The following is a 23,169-nucleotide window of genomic DNA, read 5'->3' as shown; positions in this document are numbered from 1 at the left end:
CTGTCTACTTTAGGATTATTTGATATATGTTTTAAATCTTTAATCATATGATATCCTTATAGTGCTTTTATCTTGGGCAGGAATTGAAAGGTGGAAAAGCTTATGCAAAGGTAAGTAGATGTTCTTTAACTCTTTTGGAACTTGTAATATCACTCACTGCTATTGATAAGCTTAAAAATCAAATGGTCTGCTCCTCTAATTGCTATTCAAGTTGGCTGTTTTTATTTTTTTATTTTGTTTTCTTAAGATTTTATTTATCTTAGTGCAAGTGGGGGGAGGTGCAGAGGGAGAGGGATAAGCAGACTCCCCGCTGAGTGCAGAGCCAGAAAAGGTGCTCCATCCCACAACCCACAGATCATGACCTGAGATGAAATCAAGAGTCAGAAGCTTAACCGACTGAGCCACCCAGGTGCCGCAAGTTGGCTGTTTTTAAATAAAGCAACTTGGAGATTGAACTGTTGGATCCAGCAATAAATTATAGGCACATTCTTTCTAAAAGCTGATTATGGGATGTTATTCTTACATTTCAGCTTCCCTACTAGAAGATGATCTCTGGTTCCATTAAGCAATAGCATCAACAGTTAATTCAGTCTCCCCTGCGAGGTATTGCCAGTCCCACCTCCCCTCACCCCCAGTGGAATAGGACCTCTCCTCTGTGCTCTCTTAGCACTCTGTAGTACACGATCACTACTGTCCTCTATACTTTCACTGACTATATGGAATTACTAATGCTTAGTGTGCTCACCTTTTTGCTGAATAGAAGGAATTAGTAATACTTCCAGAAACACACATGTTCCTCTTTTATTTTCAGTCTCTCATGGTATCTCCATCAATTCAGTCAGCTGAACCAGGACACCAGCTTAACCATCAAGTCCACCTAACTCCTTGAAACTACTTGATTGAAGTGTCAATTAGGATGCTTTTCGCTACAAGTAATAGAATACCCTCCTCACCTAGAGGTTGTTGGGATTTTTTTTTAATTTCACAAAGCAAGTAGATAAGAAACAGAGTGGCAGATGTGAGATAGAGCTATTCCAGGATTAATCCACTGACTGAAGGACGTCGCCAAGAACCCATGTTACTTTTCTCTTTTCATTCTTCCATTCTGTCTGATGACTTTATCCTTGCCTAGCTCTTCTCATGGTCACCAGGTGGCTTGAGTTTTAGTCCACACATTCACATATGACAAAATGCAGCTGCTTCTCCACGAATGGCTTTCTTTGAGAAAACTTTTAGTAGTTAGCCCTCAGAGGATTTCCCCATACCTTTCATTGGCCACAACTGGATCAGATGCCCACTCCTACACCACTCATGGGCAATAGGAATGGATTGCCATGGCTAGCTTAGACTAATCACAATTTAACAATGAGCTAGAGGTTGGGCTACTTTCCTTTTGCACATGGATGAGCTAAGGGTGGACAGTCGAATAAAATCCGGGCTCTGCTAACAAGGACTATAAGAACATTGGATAATGGTGGGGAGGCAAAAAACAGGGTCTGCTGCAACTGACAAATCCTGATTTCTCCCTTCTCATTTAAAAACCATCCATTCTTTCCATTCACAAGCCAGTGCCTTAGATTAATTATTTCTTATTTAAAACCTGCACTGGCCTCCTATCTTTTATTCTCTGCCTCTGATGTCTGCTTCCATCCATCCTCTATATTATTGCCATATGATCATTCTGAAATTCAAACACGATCATTACCCCACTTTTAGTCCTTCAGCAACTATCTATTGCCTGTAAAGGAAACTGAAATGAAAAGTCTTTAACCCAGCATTTAAACCCAGCTTGGACACCATCTGTACGTGCTCACACTCGCTTATTCTTATGCTTCAGACTGACTGCCCTCAGAAACTTCCCGGAGTGTACCGTGCTATTTTAGCCTCTGTGCCTTGTGACTTGGTATTTTCCCTGCCGTGCATGTGCTTCCCCCTTGCCCTGTCCTGTCAACTCATACAGCATTAAACACTCAGCTTAGTCAGCCCTTCCCCTGAGAAATTTTCTTTTCTTTTCTGTCTTGTAACTGTGCCTTCTTCTATCCCAGCATCTAAACTTTTTTATAAGAATGTGTTTTCTGGGCGCCTGGGTGGCGCAGTCAGTTAAGCGGCTGCCTTCAGCTTGGGTCGTGATCCCAGAGTCCCAGGATAGAGCCCCTGCATCGGGCTCCGCACTCAGCAGGGAGTCTGCTTCTCCCTTTGCCCTTCACCCCACTCATGCACGCTCTCTCTCTGTCTCAAATGAATAAATAAAATCTTAAAAAAAAAAAAAGAATGTGTTTTCTTTCTATCTTCCCTCATTTAACTGTGAGCTCCTTGAGACTAGGAATGATTTATACTCCCAGTGCCTACTGTTACCTGCTCAGAATTATTTGCCAAATGAAGTAATATCTACCACAGACATAACTAGTGTATATATATACACACACCATTTTAATGAGACCATTATCTCAATGAAGCCAAAGAGAAAATCATAAGGAAATATGGTCTCTCTGGTGCCTCACTAAGCCCTTATCTGTCCTGTTCGTCACTGTTTGCAGTGTCCAGAACAGGGTCTGGCACATAAAAGTTGCTCAGTAAATGTTGACCTTCAGCCTGAAACATCACAGCCTTCATTGGTAACCTGCAACCTAAAACATCACATTGACGTACCCCGCCTTTTAATATGCTTTCTTAATGGTGACTGACCAGATCCTTTTTGTTTTTTTAATTATGCTTGGTGACAATGTAATACCAGCATTCTAACAGTGGATGGTAAGCCAGTGGGCTGGTTTTTGTTCAGCAAATCCGTATTAACTGCCTACCATAGGGCAGCATTGTTCTGGTGCTGTTCTAAGTACTGAAGATACAGTACAAAACAGACCCAAATCCCTGCCTTCGTGGAGCTTATATTCTTACAGGAGGTTGGAGGGGACAGACAGTAAACAAAATAAATACGAAGTGTGTATGTACGTGATATGATGACAGCTACTAAGGAGAGGAACAAGGCAGGCAAGGGGTCAAGGGAGACAGGGGAGGGGAGGGAAGGAGGAGTCAGAGCATTAAGAATGGTCACGGAAGTCCTCTTAGGTGGTGTTTGAACATAGACCTAAATGGAGCGAGGAGGAAAGCTACAAGAAGATCTAAGAATATGTCAGGCAAAAGAAGAGTAAGTGTGAAAGGCCTTGAGGCGGTCTTGGCATTTTCAAGGAAAAGGACATTGTGGCTAGGAGAGTAAATAAAGAAGAGAGTGGGGAAATGAAGTTGACAAGGTGATGGCCAAGGATGAAGGGACCCGAGACAGTCAACGTAGACAACTCTTTCAAGAGTTTTGCTATAAAAGCAGAAAAATAGTCCAACAGACTGGAAAGAAATACAGGATGAAGTTTGCTTTTGTTCATTAAGATGGTAAAAACCAGCATGTTTGTGTGCTAATGGGAATGGTTCAGTAGAGAAGGGAAGCTCGAGAGTGCAGAAGAGAGGGAGGAATTCCTGAAGCAGTGAACTTGAGTAGGCAGGAGGAGAGGGGTTGGCCTCAGATCAGAGAACGGCCAGTTCACTTACAGTGCTCGGGGTCCAGCTGCAGGCAGGTGAGTGCATGTGGCCGGCAGTAAGAGCTTCTGGAAGTTAAGTGCTCTTTTGATTGCTTTTAGCTTTTGAGTGAATTAGGAAGCAAGGCATCAGCAGAGAGTTTGGATGGAAAAGAGGTGCTGGAGGTTTAAAGGGAAGGGGCAATGTATGAAATACAGCCTTCAGATGATGTGTAATCAAATAGCCCCATGAATCTTCACATGCTCATTGGTATGTGGCTTTGCCCTGGACACATCTAGGCTTTTTCTGCTGATCCATTGGACCCCTAAAAGGCAGTAAGGCCAGAGTAACCATGTGAAAATTAGGTAGATGTCACCTGTGGTCTGATGTGTTCTGACTTATTATTGCATTTAGGAATCATGGCCTTTCAACTGGTCTGTAAGTTCTTATTCTTCATTCTTTTCATACCAGTTAAAAGCTACTAAAATAATGCTCCAGCCTGTAGTTAAAATCGTCATCTTGAGTGCCTTCTTATGTGCCCAGTATGTGTCTTAAAATCTTAAAGCAGGCAGCTTAAAGTCATAGCAGTGTTTGAAACGGTTAATACTTTGTATTAGGTATTCAGAGAGATGTGCTTAATTGCAAACTCTAAACATTTTTTGTTTTTAATAAAAGACTCCATATATATTTAGTCATGTTGAATAGAACAGACTTAGTTTGTAAAAAAAAAAAAAATTGGGTATATTTCTTGTACCACTTGGAAACGAGAAATAGGGGTTGAACAACATCAGAAGACAGATCTCGGGGTGATCTTTGGTAGCTACAGAAAATGGGGACTGAACCTGGGTAGTCATGAGAGGGAGGAACAAGTTTGAGCTAAACTTTTGTAGAGCAGCATAGAGGGTTGTTGTGGGGCACAGTTTTGAGGAAGGGGAAGAAGTTTCGTAAAAAGGGATTTAGCTTAAGTGTGATCCGCAAGGCAAATGTTATGGCAGGTGGTGAAAAAAAGGGGGCTTACACCGAAGAAAACTTAAATCATTCTACTTCTTGCATGGAAAGTAAGAATTTAATAGCCTGCAACTGTCTGCAGTCACCAGTGGTTAACTGGGAATGGAGCTAGAACCAGAATAGGGAGAAGAAAGTCTGATCAGTTTTCTTTATGAATATGCAAATGATCGTGATTGGTCTCTGCTATTTCCCACAGTGTGGGTGGGGTGAGTACCACTGCTACTTGCAACGATTTTAATTGTTTGATAAACATTATTTTTACTTCAAAGGTTATGTATTTTAATGTGTACAGAAAGAAATTATATATTTAGCACATCAAATCTGTGATTTCAGAGATCGCATTACTTAAGAATAGAATAGGTAATACATTTTTACAAAAGAAGCGAGCCAATCTAAAGGCACACATTGAGCAAATAATAGAGCAGATATTGTTAAGATGGCCAAAATTACAAATGACTGAACTTTGAGAAAACTTGTCTAGAACATGGGTTAAATGTTTATTTCAAGAAGAATATGATAGGAGCCTACTAGATATTCTATTAATATAATTCCCTTTCTTTTCATAGCTGGGCTTTGCAGATCTAAACCTGGCAGAGTTTGCTGGATCGGGAAATACCACTCGTCGCTGTTTACTGGAAGGCTACGATACCAAAAATACAAGACAGGATAATTCCATTCTTAAAGTAAGCACGTTTTGAGATTTACATGTCAACAAATGAGAATCTCTGCCTTTAAATAAGCATAGGTATATACAGTCAAGGGCAAGATAGGAATCCGTATTGAGATCATAAGCTGAACACAACACTGAAATACTCACCATCTAAGGGGGAGAGCTACCCAAATCACAGAAGCAGTGAAAAGTAACAGTTGTTCACCTTCATGATCCTAAGGTGTTTCTGGGGCTGTGAACATTCAGGGAATAGTGCATACAACTGCTACAGCATAAGGGCTTATTGAGAGTAAGGGGCATGATGAGTGAATACCTTAAAATTGCTTCATCACTCCCAAAAACTGACTTCCCAAGCAGCTGTGGTGGGCGCAGAGAAGTCACTGGGCTTTCCTGGAACTAGTAAACTGACAGGTGGAACTTACTTTAGGCATCTGCCCTGTTGTTTCCAAGTACCACCCCCTATTCTCATGGCCTCGGAGAGAACATACACGTCAGAGAGTTGCTTGGGGGTATTAAATGAGACCAGTTGAAAAAATGTTTGTAAAGTGCCTTGTACCGAGTAAGACTCACTGGACAACCCTTCTGCTGTATTTTAGTTAGGTTACCCCACGATGGTAAGTTATCTAATGATAAGAAAGGAAAATAATTCAGAATAAAAACTGGATGGTCAGAAGTTAGTGGAGCAAAGAGTTACCCTATACCTACAGTTTTCAAACTTTGTTTTCGGTAAATATAACAAATTTCAGAGCACGTGCATATACCTGTGTGACATAAACGATATTGGATAGTAGGTGGGGTAGATTCTCTCTGTCTTATACATGAAGAAGCTGAGACTCAGGCTAAGTGTCTCACTAAAGTCATCGGTGGCAGAGCAGAGACCAGAATGCGTATCTTCTGCCGTGTGGTTAGTGGTCTTTTCATGTTACCATGCTGTCTAAGCACCAGAAGGAACAGACTGCACTGTTCGTTCTTAGAGTGATCTCAAGCCACTAAATTCAGTTTCTTCATATTTGCAGTATAAGAAGATTGGTAATCCTTCTCTGAATTACAGTGTTTTCATTGGGAATTGAAATAACTTTCTAATTTCAGACTCCCCCATCTTCACCCCATCCTTAGGGCCAGCTCCTGGAATAGTTTCCTTCTGGCTCCCCATTGATCCTTTCAGACCATCTCTCCCACTTGGTCCTACAAAGAACTTACTCTTTTTTTTTTCTTTTTAACTTTAGAGCACAAGAGCGTACACACACCAGTGGGGGGAGGGACAGAGAGAGAGAAAGAAAATCTCAAGCAGACTCCCCACTGACTGCAGAGCCAAATGTGGGGCTCGATCTCACAACCCTGAGATCCTGACCTGAGCTAAAACCAAGAGTCAGACACTCAGCTGACTGAGCCACTCAGACACCCTATAACTTACTCTTTTATAGATCATACCATTCAGCTCTCATACTCTGTCCCTGCCTGAGCTCTGTCATCTCCTGGCCACCTAGTTACCTTCTCTCTCCTGCTCATCAGTGACTTAACTCCTCGCTCACAGTTTCTCTTTCCATCCCTTCTGTCATCATGATTTGGTGGCTTCACCATCTGGTGGGTGATCTGTCCTTCTGGACTGTCTTCTCTGTGCATTCTCTCCCTCTAGCTAATCTTTTATGTGCCTGAGGGCTCCCCGTTCCTTACACTACCCTTCTCCAGCAACCTTTTCTTTTTCTTCATCTCAGTGCCTCCCCCCTTGGCCAAACTCTAGACTTTTCTATCTGTAGAAACTTCACCATCAGTATTACCCTCTGCTACCACTGTCTCTTTTGTTTCCAGTCCTCTTGGTCTACTGCTCACTTAGCTGTCCTACTTAGCCATCCTTCACCTTACTGTTCTCTCACTCTCTACCAGCCTCCACTTGCTTCCACTTCCCTCTTTATTCAGCTTAGATTCCATAACCCATGATTCTCCTATGCTTAAAAACACTCCTTGCTTCTTCGCCCATCTCCCTCGTTGCTCTCCCCTGGCGAATCCCCAACCCCAATCAAACTCAACTTCAGCTGTCCGCTCTGGGCCTGCATCCTAGTTGCCGAACGTTGCTGGAGAAGGTCACACAACCATCCAGCGGCCGTTCCTACAGCCTTGCTTACCACCATCAAGCAACTGTATTTCTTTTGTGAGCGTCCTTTCCCAGTTTCCTAGATATACTCTATTTTATACCTTCTTTGGCCTCGTATCTCCACACACCACTCTTGTTTTCAGCTAGTGGTCTTACTGTATCCTTTATGGAGAAAACAGAAGTCATTAAATTCAAATTCCCTCGTCTTCCTGTTGCAGAATTTACAGTTCTTCCTGTCTCTCCAGCCCTGTTATCCCTTGTGCCCACGTTACAATGAAGGAAATGTCCCTCTCCCTGTCAGAAGTCACTCCTTCCTCTTAGGTGCTAGAGTCCAAAGCTTGCCTAATCAAGAGCTTTGCCACTTGGACTATCCTTTCCCCTAATTATCTCTGTCTCCAGTGAATCATCCTCATTAACATATGAAGAAACAGCTGTCATATCTACTGTATTTAAAACAAACAAAAACCACTTCTCACCTCCTCCAACCACTATCCCACACTCTGTTCTGCTTCCCCACACAATATCTTAAAAGATACCATCTCCATCCCTTCTGAGACATTTAGGATATTGAAGAGTGCTGTTTTGATGTAGTTAGAAACCAGACTGTGGAGTTGTATGAAAGCGGAGGGATAAGGATGCCAGCACAGCCCGCCCAGGTCCCACATTTAATAAGTGTAGCGCTCCAAGAGAAAAAACCATAGTGGAGGCATTGGGGTGAAGAAATAAGAAAGAAATGAGGTTCTATTAGGATACGTGTCAGCCACTAGGTAGAAAATATGCACATATATAAATATTCTCTTCTTCATAAAGCCCGTGAGTTTCAGTATTATGCGGTCCTAGTTTCGAATCTCAGCTCTGCCCTTTATTAGCTACCTGACCTTGAAAATATCACTTCATCTCCTGAGCTTAAAAGGAAAGTATCAGCCTCTCATAGGAGGTTTGAATACTAAATGAAATCATGCAGTATCCAACACTTAGCTTATGCCTGGCACATAATTCTCAAATCACGATTGCTGTTAATGTTGTCATTATTACTGCTGTTACCGTTATTCCCGGTAGAACGTAACAAGATCCTGTGGCTCGGTCTTAAAAGACAGTCAGCAAAAGGAGAGAAGAGCAGCATTTCAGAAAGCATTAGCCAAGCCTCAAATTCTGTCCTAAAGCTGGAGCAAAGGCCGGAGCATTCTGCTCTCACAAGCCACCTCAGGGCCCCCTTGAAGCGTCAACATGGCACGTCGGAGGGAAACATTCCAGCCGCTCAAGCACCACAGGAATCTGGGAGCAAAGACATAGAGGAGACCAGCGCGCCCAGCGCACGCCTGCGGGGCTGTCACTAGTGCAGCATTTGCTCTCCGTTTCCACCTTTCCCACACCGATTTTTGCCAGTACGAAGTTTTAAATGTTGAAAAATGGTCTGTATAAAGCAGCAATTTAATACTGGATATAACCCAGTTCAGCAGTCGTTTTATTGAATAATCTCTAAATAGGACATAGTGGCCTAGGTTCTGTTTAGGATGCGTGGATTTGCAGAACATGGCTTCTCCTCTCAAGGGAACTTTTATAATCAGATTTCTTTTTCTAATACCCAGGTTTTGATCAGTATGCAGCTGATGTCTGGCGACCCGTGTTTTAAAACGTAAGTTGATGCTCAGTAGATGAATTATTTATCCAAAAGAATAATAGTGATTTATTTTTTTTGTTTAAATTTTTACATTTGTATTTTGTAGTGTTTACCAGTGAAGGGACTGTTCTTTTCCTAGGAGACTGCCTGACCCACATAGAAATTACTATTAACCCTTTGCCAAACGAGCTCCCCACACTCTAAAATAATTTAAGCTGTCGATCTTTTATGATCTTCAAGTTTTGGGTGAAACTACACAAATTAAATTTTTTAATTTGATCTCTGTGGACTTAGTCATTTCTTCAACAAATACCTGTTAAGTGCTACCATGTGCTAGGCCCTGTTCTAGACACGAGAGAAACAGCAGTGAAAAAAAAAAAAGACCAAGTCCCTGACCTCTTGGAGCACATATTCTTTTTTTTTTTTTTAAGATTTTATTAATTTATTTAACAGAGATAGAGACAGCCAGCGAGAGAGGGAACACAAGCAGGGGGAGTGGGAGAGGAAGAAGCAGGCTCATAGCGGAGGAGCCTGATATGGGGCTCAATCCTAGAACGCCGGGATCACGCCCTGAGCTGAAGGCAGATGCTTAATAACTGCACCACCCAGGCGCCCCTTGGAGCACATATTCTTAAGAGGAAAACAATAAGCTAAGAAATAAATATATAATATAAAGATGGCGATGAGTGCTTTGGAGAAAAATAATGCAGGGTAGGAGAGCATGGTGGGGAGAAAGGCTGCTGTTTTATAGAGAGTAGTCAAGAATGTCTTCCCTGGCAGAGATGGTATTTGAGCAGAGACCTGTAGGAGGTGGGAAGCACGCCATGCAGATATTTGGGGAAAGAGCATTTGAGATAGAGGAAACAGGGACAAAGGCCTCAGGGAGGAGTGTGTTTGGCATGTCCAAGGGGCTGCCGGGAGACCAGTATGTCTCAGAACAGAGAGAATTGGTGGGGTGGGGGGGGGGAGGGAATAGGAAATGGGATCAGATGATAAAGAGTCTCCTCAGCCACTTATAACCTGAGTGAGATAGAAAGCTACTGGAGGGTTTAGAGCAGGGGAATAAAATTATCTTGACTTATGGCTGCTAGATAGAGAATAGACCATTTGGAGGAACAACAAGGGGAGCAAGGGCAGAAATAGGAAGATGAGTTAGGAGGCTGTTTCAGTAGTCCAAGGTTTAAGGCCTGAGTAACTCATTTATTGAAATGAGAGAGCCTCTAAGAGGAACAGGTGGAGGTTGGGAGCTTGGGTGTTGGACGTATTACGCTGGCGATCCCTGTTTAACACCCAGCCAGGCACATCAAGCAGGCAGTTGGATATGGCACTGCAGAGTTCACTGGGGAGGCCCGGCTGGAGATATCAATTTGGAAATCATGACGTCTTCAGCACATAATAGTTAAAGCCATGAGATTTGATTAAATGACCCAGAGGGAGTGAGCATAAAGAAAGAAAAAACCGCAGACTAAGGAGTGGAACACTCCAGTGTGTTGGAGATCGGGGAGACAGGGAAGAACCAGCAAAGGAGCAACTGTGAGAGAGGAGGAAGAGGAGTGTCCTGAAAACCAAGTGAAGGACATGTTTCAAAAAGGAGAGAGTTGGCTCTGTCCCACACCGTGGAAGTGGATCGTGAAAGGTGAGGACTGAGAACCGACCTTTGGATCTGCAGTACAGAGACCATTGGTGCCTTTAACAAGCACTTCGGTAGAATGCTCTGAGCCTGCCCCCTTATTGGAGTGAGTTAGGGTTTGGGAGGAGAAAAATTGGAGACAATATAAATAATTCTTATGAGGAATTTTGCTGCAAAAAAAGGAACAGAAAATGGAGTTACAAATAAAAAGGATATAGGGTCAAGGCAGGTCTTTGAGGTTTTTTTAAGATGGGAGATAGTTCAGCATATTTATGTAGTGATATGAGTGGTTCAACAGAGAAGGAGAGATGTGGTACAGAAGAGAAAAAGGACAGCAGCTAGGCAGCGTCCTTGAATTGTCAAGAGGAATGAAGGCAGGGAATATGGCTTCAGATGCAGGCATATGAAAAGTGGAAGCAAATAGAAGTTCTTTTCAAACTGTTCCTGATTTCTTAGTGAAATAGGAAACAAGATGATCACTGAAGAGTGGGGATGGGAAAGACAGAGGTGGGGGTTTGAGGAAAGATATGTAAAAGTCCTCTCAGAGTGTAGGAGAGTGAACAGAATGGGAAAAGGCAATAGGATTGCTCACTGGCAATTGAAGACAATTGGAAAAGAAAGTTAATTATGTATTATTTAAATATCTGAGAAAAATATATTTAGAAAAGAAAACCTTAACTATTTCCCTGTGCATCAACTTCATGTTTTTAATAGTAATGTCCAGGGGCACCTGGGTGGCTCAGTCAGTTGAATGTCTGACTCTTGATTTTGTCTCAGATCATGATCTCAGGGTCATGAGATCAAGCCTGGTATCAGGCTCTGCTCAGTGGGGAGTCTGCTTGAGATATCTCTCTCCCTCTCCCTCAGCCCCTCCCACCCCACTCTTTTACTCTAAAATAAATTTTTAAAAAAATTTTTAATAGTGATGTCCATACAGTTCCCTATTTACAGTGTTTTGTAAAGATGAAAATACATATTTTTGTAAAACTCAATTATTGATTAAACTATGCCTTTTACTGTAACTTATCCTTCCTGTGTTGTCATCTCTCAAACCATAATTTCCTGGCTTATTTCTTTATATCCTGCTCTCTTAGGACTAAACAATTATTGCTATACTGTATTTGACTTCTTAGGTAACAGTGTTTTTCTAGTGGAATCAGCTTAGGGTGAAATGGGAAAATGAGCAGCAAAACTAAGTCGAAGAAAATGAATTCATCATTCCTTCTCGTGAACTTATAAATATTCCCTTTCTGGCCTTCTCTACCATTTTATCTCTCTATTTGTGCAACTCAGATACTAAAGAGCTCAAAAATAGATCATCTTATGTTCTGTACTATCTCCAGGAATGTGAATCTGACAGTCTAGAGTTTATATTTATAGAGAAAGATGTTTATAACTCATTAGAATAAACAGACCTTACCTAATCCCAAGATACATAAGCGTATTTCTCGGGAAAACCAAACCCCCAATATTTATTTTCTCTTTTCTCTGAATATCTGAAATCGTACACTTGTCAGTGGAAAAAGGGCAGTTCTAACACATCCATGCACTTACACATGCTGAGTATGGACTGAATAGGAAAGTGTTTAAACAAGATGTAAAAAGTAAATTATTTTTACTAGGGTGTATTTCAGTATATATCAGAAATGTAAAATCACAATGCTTGAGAGCTGAAAAGAATGTTAGAAGTTGTCTAGTCCAGTGATTTTTTTTTCAGAATATTTAGCCACAAAGTCCTTCTGCTCAAATGTATGGTGAATCCCAGTATATAACATTTTTTCTACGGAGAGGCAAAAAGATATAGTACCTTACTACCCCTGAAGTCTCTAAGGGAGCTTCACAAAGCCAATTTTAAAAGTATTATATAATCCACGTTCTCATCTTATGAATGAGGAAACAAAGGCACAAAGCAGTTGCGTGACACGACTGAATATTCGTCTGTAAGACCTAGTTGTAAGTAACTAACTGCTGGGGAGGCTCTTTCTACTCTTCTCTCGGCTTTTGTCGGTCTTTGAATTTTTCATAATATAAAGTTTTTAAAAACCTACTAGAGAAACTAACAAGAATACAGCAGATATTTAGCATTCTCAGCTTTAAATTCTAGCTTTGATATTTTATGAGCAGAGGATCTGTAACATGGCTTGGATTATTTTTCTGAAAGACAAATTTCATACCATAAGCCTGTATTTATACATAAGACAGCTGGAAAGTCAGGCTCCTAACTACCTGCCCTAAACTCTGTTTTATAGTTCTCTGCAACTCATCAAATACCCACCAACTCTTGTGAAAGAATGAAACTGGCTGAAAGGAAAGCCAACCCTAGTGCTAATAAAGAAAAAGGATATTTCGAGAGAGAAATCTTATGCTCCACTGGCACCTGACAGTTTGGTGGTAAAGCAGATCTAGGGATGATGTAATCCTCTTGAGTAGCTAGGGCTCTGGAGCATTCATATTCTAGAAGGAAGGAAATTACTGTTTGTCAGAATGATTTAATGACTAGTATTGTCTCCCAGTTTAATTCTTGAGACAACTCTGTGATGCATTATCCATATTTTCTTTAAAGATTTTATTTATTTATTTGACAGAGAGAGAGACAGCCAGCGAGAGAGGGAACACAAGCAGGGGGAGTGGGAGAGGAAGAAGCAGGCTCCCAGCAGAGGAGCCTGATGCGGGGCTCGATCCCATAACGCCGGGATCACTCCCTGAGCCGAGGGCAGACACTTAACGACTATGCCACCCAGGCGCCCCTATCCATATTTTTTAAGTGAGGACCTTGAGGTTAAGGAACTAATTTGTTAAGGAACTAATTTGTCCAGGGTCCCAAGGATTCACTCATTTATTCAGTACGTGTGCATTGCTTGTCTACCTTGTGCTAACATTTACCAAACTAAGTTAAGACCAGCCCCTGAAGGAGTCACTATTTATTTGGGAGATGGACACAGAACATATGATGCTCTCAAGGCATAAAGGAGAGAGTCCCTAACTACTTTTACATAAAAGCCGGGAAAGTGTTCACTGAGGGCGGGTGACACTGAGCTAACTTTTAGAGGATGAATAGGAAATTACGAAGCAGAGGAGGTGGGTAAGGACACTCTAGGAAAAGAAAATGGCTTGCATAAATTTATGGCATTGTTACAGGGCATGAATACCAAGTATGTAGTATTGTCATTTTAGATCATTTTTCACATACTCTAACCATTACTCTGAAATTAAAATCTCATCTCTTTCGTTCTGTAATTGAGCTATATTAAACAATTTCTGATAAGGGATACAAAAACATTTTCAGAACAAAAAGGGGTAATAGAATAAAAACTGACACATACTAAGCACTCAGTGATTATTTATTCAACATGACTAAGTTGTCTAGGGAGACTTCGGAGAGCTGCCAAGGCCCAGCTGAGATTATAGATTGTAAATTTGCCTTAATATCATTCATTCCCTATGGATATTGAATTTTCTCCATAATGCTTAGTTGCCCCAGTATTTGAGCAAAAATGAAGAAGGCTAAAATTATCCAGGGTTGGGGCTCTGCAAGGTTTTGGAGACTACAGAACAAGGGGTGCCAAATGGAAGGTATTGCTAAAAGTGTTGTGGCCCTGAAGTCAGGCTGGACAGGAAAGGGCAGAGCCCAAGGGAGACTGAGAGAGGGGGAGAAGGGGAAGAGGCCACAGGCTGGGAGCTCTGAAGGCTGGAGAACGGGTCCAAGAGGTGGAGGGATAGAGACACTATAATCAGGCCACCTGTGAAAGGAAGAACAAAGGACCTGGCATTAAAAAGATAGGACAGGCGGGCATGAGTCATCATCAATGATTAATGACTGTGACTGTAGACTCCATTCTTTGTACGTGTATTTGTTCTGCATATTATTTTTCTTATGGAATATTGAATGCAGGATTGGGTTTTTTTTCCCACTATTATTTTACATTATTTAAAAATCCAGCCTTTGGCAATTGAAGAGATAGGTCTAGGCCAGACTGCAGAGGGCCTTGTATTACCATTCTAAGGAGTTTGAGCTTTATCTGGAAGGTGCTACTGAAGTGTTTTAAATCAAAGAATAACATGTTCACATGCACACTTGAGAAGGACCACAGTGACAGTAGCACGGATTGAGGGACGCAGACTAGTGAGGAGACTCTTGTGGTCATAAGGTACAAAGAAGACCAAACTGAAGTAATTAGTGGAGGCTGAGAAGAGATGATGAATAGAAAAATATGAGAGAATCTGTGTGATTTGGAAACTGATTGAATATGGAGAAATGCGACTAGGAAGGACCCAGAGGCAGCATCTAGGATTCTAATTTTGGTTATTTTATGGACCGTGATGGCATTCGGAGCTGGGGAATACAAGAAGAAAGCAGATTTGGGAAAAGAGGATGGCTTTAGTTGGAGATACAGTGACCTCAAAGTAGTTGCAGGACACATACTTGAAAATTTCCCAACAGGGGGCGCCTGGGTGGTTCAATTGGTTAAGCATCCAACTCTTGACTTGGGCTCAGGTGATGATCTCAGGCTCCTGGATCTCAGATCAAGCCCAATGTTGGGCTTGCGCTGGGTGTGGAGCCTGCGTAAGATTCTTTGTCTCCCTCTGCCTCTCCCCATCCTCCACCCTATTCATGTTATAGATACATAGATAGATAATTTTTTTAAAAAAAGAAAATATCCCAACAGGATATGCAATTTTGGAATTTAGAAGATCTTAGGATAGAAATAATCTGTAAATTAAATAGATTTAATAGCAATCTTAAATGTCTCTGTCTTCAAGGACCTGAATAGCCTGGGGATTCTACTGAGATAATATAGTAAGAATTTAAGAATTATCACATAGCATATGTACACACATAGTATATACACATATACACGTGTATACATGTATAGTTCTATATATATATATGAGCATAAGCACACAAATAACCACTACTCTGAAATGTACAGTTTGTTTTATATTGCTTTACATTTTTTTGTTACTGCTGCATCTGGCCGGTTTAATGTCTTATATAGATTAAAAAGATAAATTCTGTAGATTAAGGCAGCTGAATGACAATTATTGAACTGTCACGAAAATATTAAACTGTGGTGTATTTAATGTATGGCATTGGTGTGGCATTAGTCCCCCACCCGAGATGTCTATGTCCTAATCCCCAGAAGCTGAATGTGTTGGGTTAAATGGCAAAGGAGAATTAGGTGGCAGGTGGAATTAAGGTACTAATTGGCTGACCTCAAATAGGGAGATTATCCTGGGTTCTCCAGATGGGCCCAATATATCCCAAGGGTCCTTAAAGGGAGGAGGTATAATTCAAGGGAAAAGGTAATTGAAAGAGTGTCAGGGTCAGAGGAAAATGTGAAGTACAGAACAGTCAGAGAGAGATGCAACCTTTCTGGCCTTAAAGATGGAGGAAGGAGCCATGAGCCAAGGAATGCAGGTGGTCTTTGGAAGCTGGAGTGGACAAGGGAACAGATTCTCCCCTAAAGCCTCCAAGGAGGAATGTGGTCCTGCCAGCCCCTTGATTTGAGTCTAGTGGAACCTATGTCAGACCTCTAACCTACAGAAATGTAAGATAATAAATTTGTGTTGAGTGTGTGGTAATGTGTTACAGCAGCAAGAGATAACTAATATACTCAGGCTAATTTTTGGTCATCTTTATTTTGGAAATACTTTTTTAGTTTTATTTACTAATCTTTATTTTGGAGGTACTCTGCTAGTGTGTTTTGAATTTCAATAAATAGAAAATAACAGAAACAAAAAGAGAATCGCCACATAGCGGGTCAGCTTCATGATCCCTTCAGCCACCTTTCTATTTTACCTCAGGTCACCAAGGGATGGTCTCTAGGAAGATGTGATTTTTTTTCTAGATTATCAACCTCAATAGGTTAGGGATGTTTTATTTAAAAAAAAAAAAAAGGCTCTTGTTAGAACTCGAACTTGCCCCTCCCTGCTTCACAGCTTCCATATGGAGATAGGAGCCTTGAATTAGCCAATGAAAATCTATCCATCACCTACCCCAGAGAATCCAGCCTGAAAGCAGATCCAAACAACTGGAGTTCTTTACGGACTCCTCCTGGGGCAGGTGAGCTGTTTACAGAGAAGAAGGTAAAAGATGAAACCATGGGTACCATTTAAGAAGTTAGCAGAGCCAACAAGAGAGCTTAGGCACCTGGAGCGGGAGGTGTGATACAACCCCCCCCCCCAACCTCAGATGCAAAGGAGCCTGGTGCCCCTCCTCTGCCTCAGACTCCTCCCTGCGCCGTCTGAGAGGTGACGGTTGAAGCATCCTCCACTCATGGTGCAGGGGACGCACGGACAGAGCCCCTCTCCCTTTCCCAGACTCCGTGAGGGCAGTGCCCTTTCTGGTCTCACATTTCCTGCTGAGTAAAAATCCTTTCTTCCCCTCATGAATCTTATTCCACTTTTGAGGAAGCTCATACGGTATTCGTTGATTTTTATTACGCTCACCCTCAAAGAGGTAACATGAAGCAGCCACCTTACTAAGGCTGTGTACTGACTCTACAACCCATCTTTAACACTGTTTCAAGTTTTCAGATTCGCCCATCAATCAAGTTCTGATTCTTAGAAATATTTATTTATAGGCCTCCTTCTACATCGATGTCTATACCAATTGCTGGTGAATCTGAGTCTCTGGAAGAAGATAGAAAGGGTGGAGAGACTCTCAAAATCCATCTTGGAATAGCAGGTATGGGTGTGTGGTTTTTTCATTTGTACGACTTGACATCCTAAAAGATGCCCAAAGTCCCACCCAGATTTAAAATTCTGTGGGTAGATGGCTTGATGAAATGGGCCAATAATTATCAGCAGAGTTTTAATTATGCAGTTTTTGGTTAAGCCAATGCTTCATTTGTCTAAAATGTTAGGCCCTGACAGATTAAGAGCTAAATGTTGCAGTGACACACACTCCCACTGTGTACTTCTGCCCCCTACAGATGTAGTGGGGTACCGCAGGAGTTTGCCCATTCCACATGCCCAGCAATCCGCCAGCCACCTGTCAGGTGTTGCTTCTCCTTCCTGGATCACTTTTCCTCTGTCAGTGGTCCCCAAACATGAGTGTACATCAGAGTCACCTGGTGGGCTTGTTAAACCTGCTGCTAGAGGTTTTGATTGGGTGGATCGGGGCTGGGGCCTAAAAATCGCATTATTGAGTTCCCAGGAGATACGGATGCTGCTGGGCCCTGGGCCACACCTTGAGAGCCACGTCTCCAGGCAGACCCCCAGCCACAGTCAGAATCTGCTCCAGGAATTAAAAGCAGGGTGGGGAAAATGTTAAGCTGGCTGAAGAAGAAGGACTTAGGAGCTTCCTTTCTTCTCTTCCTTTCTTGTGAGCGAGGTTATTATTTGAAAGAATGAAAAGAAAGGTGTAGTGATGCGATTAACATTTTCACCACCTTTCTAGAGTTGCAAAGACAAGGTTTGTTGTGGATAATAAGGACTACATCTCCTGATTTAGGATCAGTGAATCCTTTGCATACTTTTAATGTTTCCATTAGCTCCTTCTCTTCAGTATTTAAATATTCTGAATTCTTTGTTTAAAAAAAAACACCTCACTGGCCCTACATCCTCTGTCTGCTGCTCTTCTGTGGGTTCGTGCTCTTCTTCCTGCAGCCTCCCCTCCCCTGCTTCTCCATCTTCCCCTTTGCTCTTTCACACCTTTTAGAAACAAACATCTAGAAAGAATATACTGTGCATTTATTCCTAAATACATATGCCGCCTGGCTTCTGTCTTCTTCCCTGTCTTGATGTCTCCAGTAACATGACTATCAAATCCTGTGGGCATTTTTTCTGGTCTCACCTGACTTGACCATTTACTCTTTCTTGAAGCCTTCTTTTCCTTTGGCTTCCGCCTCTCTGACCTTTCCTTCTCTAGCTTCTTGGAGGCCTCTTCATCTTCTTCCACCTTCCTCTTAAATACTGATGTTCCACAGAGTTCAGTTCCCTCCCCTCACTGTTCCTGGGCAGTATCCTCTATGCCCTTGGATGTAGCACATAAATGTAAATGGATCATGTAAATATGTATCAAACACTTTGATTTACAAATCTGTGTTGCCTCCAGACCTCCCTGCTAAACTCCAGGTGCACATTTCCAAATGCTTTCTGGGAAGGTCCACTTCATGTTCCATATTCTGAAATCCATCTGTTTGTTTCTCCTCAGCCAGACTCCACGTTCTTCCTGATCGGGTCTTACTTGTCTTTGTATGTCCAGGGGCACAGGAGCAATTCACTGCATGGTGACCGGGCGTCCTCAGGCACCTCAGGGTCCCCACACCTGGCCCAAGTCTTCCTAACCCTTCCTCCCACATCTTCTGTCTCCTTATCCTTGCACACTCATGTACTCGGCTATCAAGCCCTGCCACTTGTGCCTGCTAGCCACCTGTCACTCTCAGATGGGTTATTGTGAAAACCTTCACTCTTCCACGCACAGTCCATCCTATCCTGTTGCCATGATGTGGGTTTGGTCACATCACACCCTTGCTTAAAGTCACTCAATTATTTCCTTCTTTAAACCCATTGAGGGGCGCCTGGGTGACTCAGTCGTTAGGCGTCTGCCTTCAGCTCAGGGTGCGATCCCGGAGTTCTGGGATCGAGCCCCGTGTCAGGCTCTTCCGCGGGAAGCCTGCTTCTTCCTCTCCTACTCCCCCTGCTTGTGTTCCCTCTCTCACTGACTGTCTCTCTCTGTCAAATAAATAAATAAAATCTTTTAAAAAATAAATAAATAAAAATAAACCCATTGAAAGTCCCTCACTACCAGGCACCTATTCATCTCTCTTTTCCCTTCAGTCATACCTGCCCAACTACCCAATGTTCTGACTGTAGCTGTCTGCTCTCTGCAAATGAGACAGGCATGCTTTTCCCCATCAAGTCTTGCCAAGGAGTTCCTCTGTGTGGTTAAAGACCTAGACTTAGCCTCCTCTATGAGGTCTTGCCCCCGCTACCAGGTTGTGTTCAATGTACTTGTCCTTTGAAGCTCTTAATAACTCTTCCTCAGTGCTTGCCACATGGTACTGTAACCACTTCTACCTCTAAACTCTGAGCATTTATTTTGTACCCCCTATATCTTATATATTATATTATTGGGCACCTGACTTGGTTACAGCTTAATAAATAATTACAGCTTAATAAATAATAAATAAATAAATAAATAAATATTGAATGAATACATTTTGAAAACCAACAGATAAAGGGATGAATTAAAATCTGAGCCAACTCTCAGAGTAAAAGGTTAGTCCTATATAATTCTTGATATGAACCAACACTTTGGGTTTCAATCTTGCTATAGCTCACTTTTGTGTTTAGGACCACTATAAAGGGATGTTGGTTTGGATTTATAGCTTATGGCCTGTCCAGAAGTGAGAAACCTTTGCAGCAGGGCCAGGTCGCTCCAGTAGCTTCCTTGTTTGGCAGCATTTCTTGGTCCGGCTGCATCCAGTATCATTTATAGAACTGCTGCTATAATTGCTGTGTTACTAGGTTGGTTTCCTTTTACTTCTAAGTGAAAAATAGTTCTAGTTTCCAAATATTTCACGCTAATGAAAATGGCCGCAGTTTTGCATTTTGAGGAACCTCGTTCTGGAAATACGTAATTGGCATCTGGAATAGGCATATTATCAGGGAACTGCTAGTAATGGCTTTGACACTGGGTTGTTTTTTGGTTTGGGGCTTTTGTGTTTTGTTTTCTTGGAGTGTTTTTTTTTTTTGTACATTTACTTTGAAACTGAATACTATAATCAATTCCTGAAAACTTTTATTCTCACTGCTACATTCCATGCTGTGTTGATTTCAACCACAGACATTTGCCCAAATTATAGCCTAGCACTAGCAGCACTAACATTAAAGTAACAAAGTGCTTTTTAGTTTACTGCTGGGATGGATTTTTTGAGAGCAAGATTGCCTCAAAAAGCACACAAAAATCTGGCTATTTTGTGAGTATAAGAATACATCCAACTCATTTTTATTAGAGAAATGCCGAACGTAAAAGCTGCGATGGTTTTATTTAAGATAGAATGCTGTTAAATCTTATGAAAACAACTGTATTTCTTCAATAAACTAAGGTATTTAAGTTTTTTGTATTTTTTGCAATGCAGTTGACATTGTACCAATTTAAAAGGGTCTCTTTCACTTTGTAACTAATTTTTCTTGATAATGAACTTGGCCTTCATAAAATCTGCAGATGAGAATACAAACTGACCATTGACTTGTCGGCGGTCGTAGTAACATCGCGTTATGACATTGCAGATCTTTCAACAAAGAGTGCCTCTGTTCCAGATGAACTTGGTGCCTGTGGACATTCCAGAACATCAAGCTATGCAAGCCAGCAGTCGAAAGTATCAGGTAGAGGCTAACAGTGAGGTTGAATTCCTTAGACATTTACTGCGCTAAAGGGTTATGTGGAATTGCTGGGGTGTGGAAGAAGAATGCTTGATTATAGTGTATTTGATATTCGTTATTTCATCCAAAGCATTTTCTCCGATAGGGTATAGCTCGTGCCACTCCCGGTCATCCAGTTTTTCTGAGCTGTGCCACAGGAGAAACACCTCGGTGGGAAGCACATCAACCGGAATTGAAAGCATTCTGGAGCCGTGTGATGAAATTGAGCAAAAAATAGCTGATCCAAATCTTGATACAGCCAGCAAAGAAGATACAGCTTCAGAACTGCTCAACAGGTATCCTTCCGGTCTGTGTTTAAGTGGGGAGAAAAAAAACAACTTTGTTCTCGTAACATAAGGAAAAGGAGGGGAAAAATGTTTTTAATTGTTTTCCAAGATGCCCAGTGAAGCAAGATTCTGTAGAGTCTCAGCTGAAGCGAGTTGATGACACCAGAGTGGATGCAGATGATATTGTGGAGAAAATACTACAGAGTCAAGACTTCAGCCTAGACTCCAGTGCAGAAGGTGTGTGGGTAACATTAAATGTACATAGATGTCTGCAGCCCAGGTTCGTGTGGTCCGTGTGCTCAACAGGAAAGGGGCCCTACATCACACTGACTGTTACACATTGGCAAAATAAATTTGATTGCCCATGAAAATCTGAAGATAACTTTGTAGCTCATTTATTTCCAGGAATGGATATTAAATTTAGAAGAGAATGAACTTTAGTTTAAAAACATCAGTTTTAAAGGAAGGTTGTATTGTGTGCGCCTCAACATCCACCGTGTCTGTGTACCTTATGGCAGATGTCCCCGTCTGTTTGACATAACTGGACACAGGCGCTTCACATCACTGTGCAACGTGGAAGGCTGGGTGGTGATCTTGAGAGGATAGCGAATAACAGAATCCTTTATTCCCTCCTCAGCATTTTCACTGAGGCTGAAAATGCACGTGCCACCAGTTTGAAAGGTATAATTATTCACGTTGGTGTGAAGAGAGAGCAGTTAACAATGGACTTAGTTTCACTATGTAACTGGTTGTAAAGAGAAATAATTAAACCTTACTTGTGGAAATTTATAGGAAGAGATGTCTTCTTTACTCCATTTGAAAGAAAAATAGCTTTAGGGAAGTTGATGAGAAATAACTATGAGGAGATCTTCTAATTGCCTGTTTGAAAACATGCCCGTAGCTTTTTAAGTTTTTTATTTCTTTAATAAAACTAAAATGTAAAATATGAATTGAGTACAATAAGAATATTATTTGACAATAATCTGATAAGTGTACCTATAACAAATATTTTACATGTGAATTGCAGAGGAAGGCCTGAGGTTATTTGTGGGTCCTGGAGGAAGTACGACCTTCGGCAGCCATCATCTTCCAAATAGGTATGTAATCCAGGTAGTATCTTATTAAATAAAGAATACACTGCCTTTTTCTTTTAAATTTTCTTGAGTGGAAGATGAAGGGTACAAAGTTTATAACTGAGGCTAGAAGACACATACAGTGCTTCCATGAGAAGAATTACAGCTCTGAGTTTTCCTTGAGTATGTTTGAAATTATATGTTTATGTGTTGACTTTCTTAAATGTGTTTTTAGAATGTATTAGTAGAGGACCGGAAGAGCATTGGGCAAGATGCAATGAAAAGGGATGTTTAGAAAAGAGTTCTTAGGGGGCGCCTGGGTGGCTCAGTTGGTTAAGCATCTGCCTTTGGCTCAGGTCATGATCTCAGAGTCCTGGGATCGAGCCCCTCATCAGGCCTCCTACTCAGCAGGGAGCCTGCTTCTCCCCCTGCTTGTGCACTTGCTCTCTCGCCTTCTCTGACAAATAAATAAAATCTTGAAAGAAAGGGAAGGGGAGGGGAGGGAAGAGAAAGAAGGGAAGGAGGGAAGGAAGGAAGGAAGGAAGGAAAGAAGGAAGGAAGGAAGGAAGGAAAGAAGGAAGGAAAGAAGGAAGGAAGGAAAGAAGGAAGGAAGGAAAAGAAAGAAGAGAGTTCTTAGTCTGATATTTTAGAAAGAGCAAAGCAGAATTACACTTCAGTCAGTGCTCTTGTCTGTTGTGAGCAGTCACACAGCCACTCAACAGCATACACTTGGTATTAACCTTTTTTGTACTCCCCTCTTCTCCACCCTAAAAGAGTCTAACATACATACTAAGAACAGTTCAGAAAAACCAAACATTTTGGGAGTCTCAGATTCAGATGAAGAAAAGGCACCTGCCAGACTTACCATTCTGATTCCCAGCCCTGCAGCAAATAGTCGTGAGCACCGATG

General features: G+C 41.7%; 1 protein-coding gene across 1 annotated transcript in view; it reads left to right on the top strand.

Moving 5' to 3' along the window:
- EEIG2 (EEIG family member 2) overlaps positions 1-23,169 on the top strand; it is an 82,734-nt gene that overhangs the window by 50,010 nt on the left and 9,555 nt on the right. Inside the window, exons 3-10 of the mRNA XM_026484671.4 lie at positions 81-110; positions 5,082-5,198; positions 8,867-8,913; positions 17,113-17,216; positions 20,768-20,863; positions 21,006-21,195; positions 21,296-21,423; positions 22,214-22,283. Of these exons, the coding sequence (XP_026340456.2) occupies positions 81-110; positions 5,082-5,198; positions 8,867-8,913; positions 17,113-17,216; positions 20,768-20,863; positions 21,006-21,195; positions 21,296-21,423; positions 22,214-22,283 (782 nt within the window). The remainder of the gene's footprint in view (positions 1-80; positions 111-5,081; positions 5,199-8,866; positions 8,914-17,112; positions 17,217-20,767; positions 20,864-21,005; positions 21,196-21,295; positions 21,424-22,213; positions 22,284-23,169) is intronic.

This window comes from Ursus arctos, unplaced genomic scaffold, assembly GCF_023065955.2.
Source record: "Ursus arctos isolate Adak ecotype North America unplaced genomic scaffold, UrsArc2.0 scaffold_12, whole genome shotgun sequence".
Lineage (NCBI taxonomy): Eukaryota > Metazoa > Chordata > Mammalia > Carnivora > Ursidae > Ursus > Ursus arctos.
The sequence above is the reverse complement of the archived record's forward strand: the minus strand, read 5'-3'. Positions and strand labels throughout refer to the sequence as shown.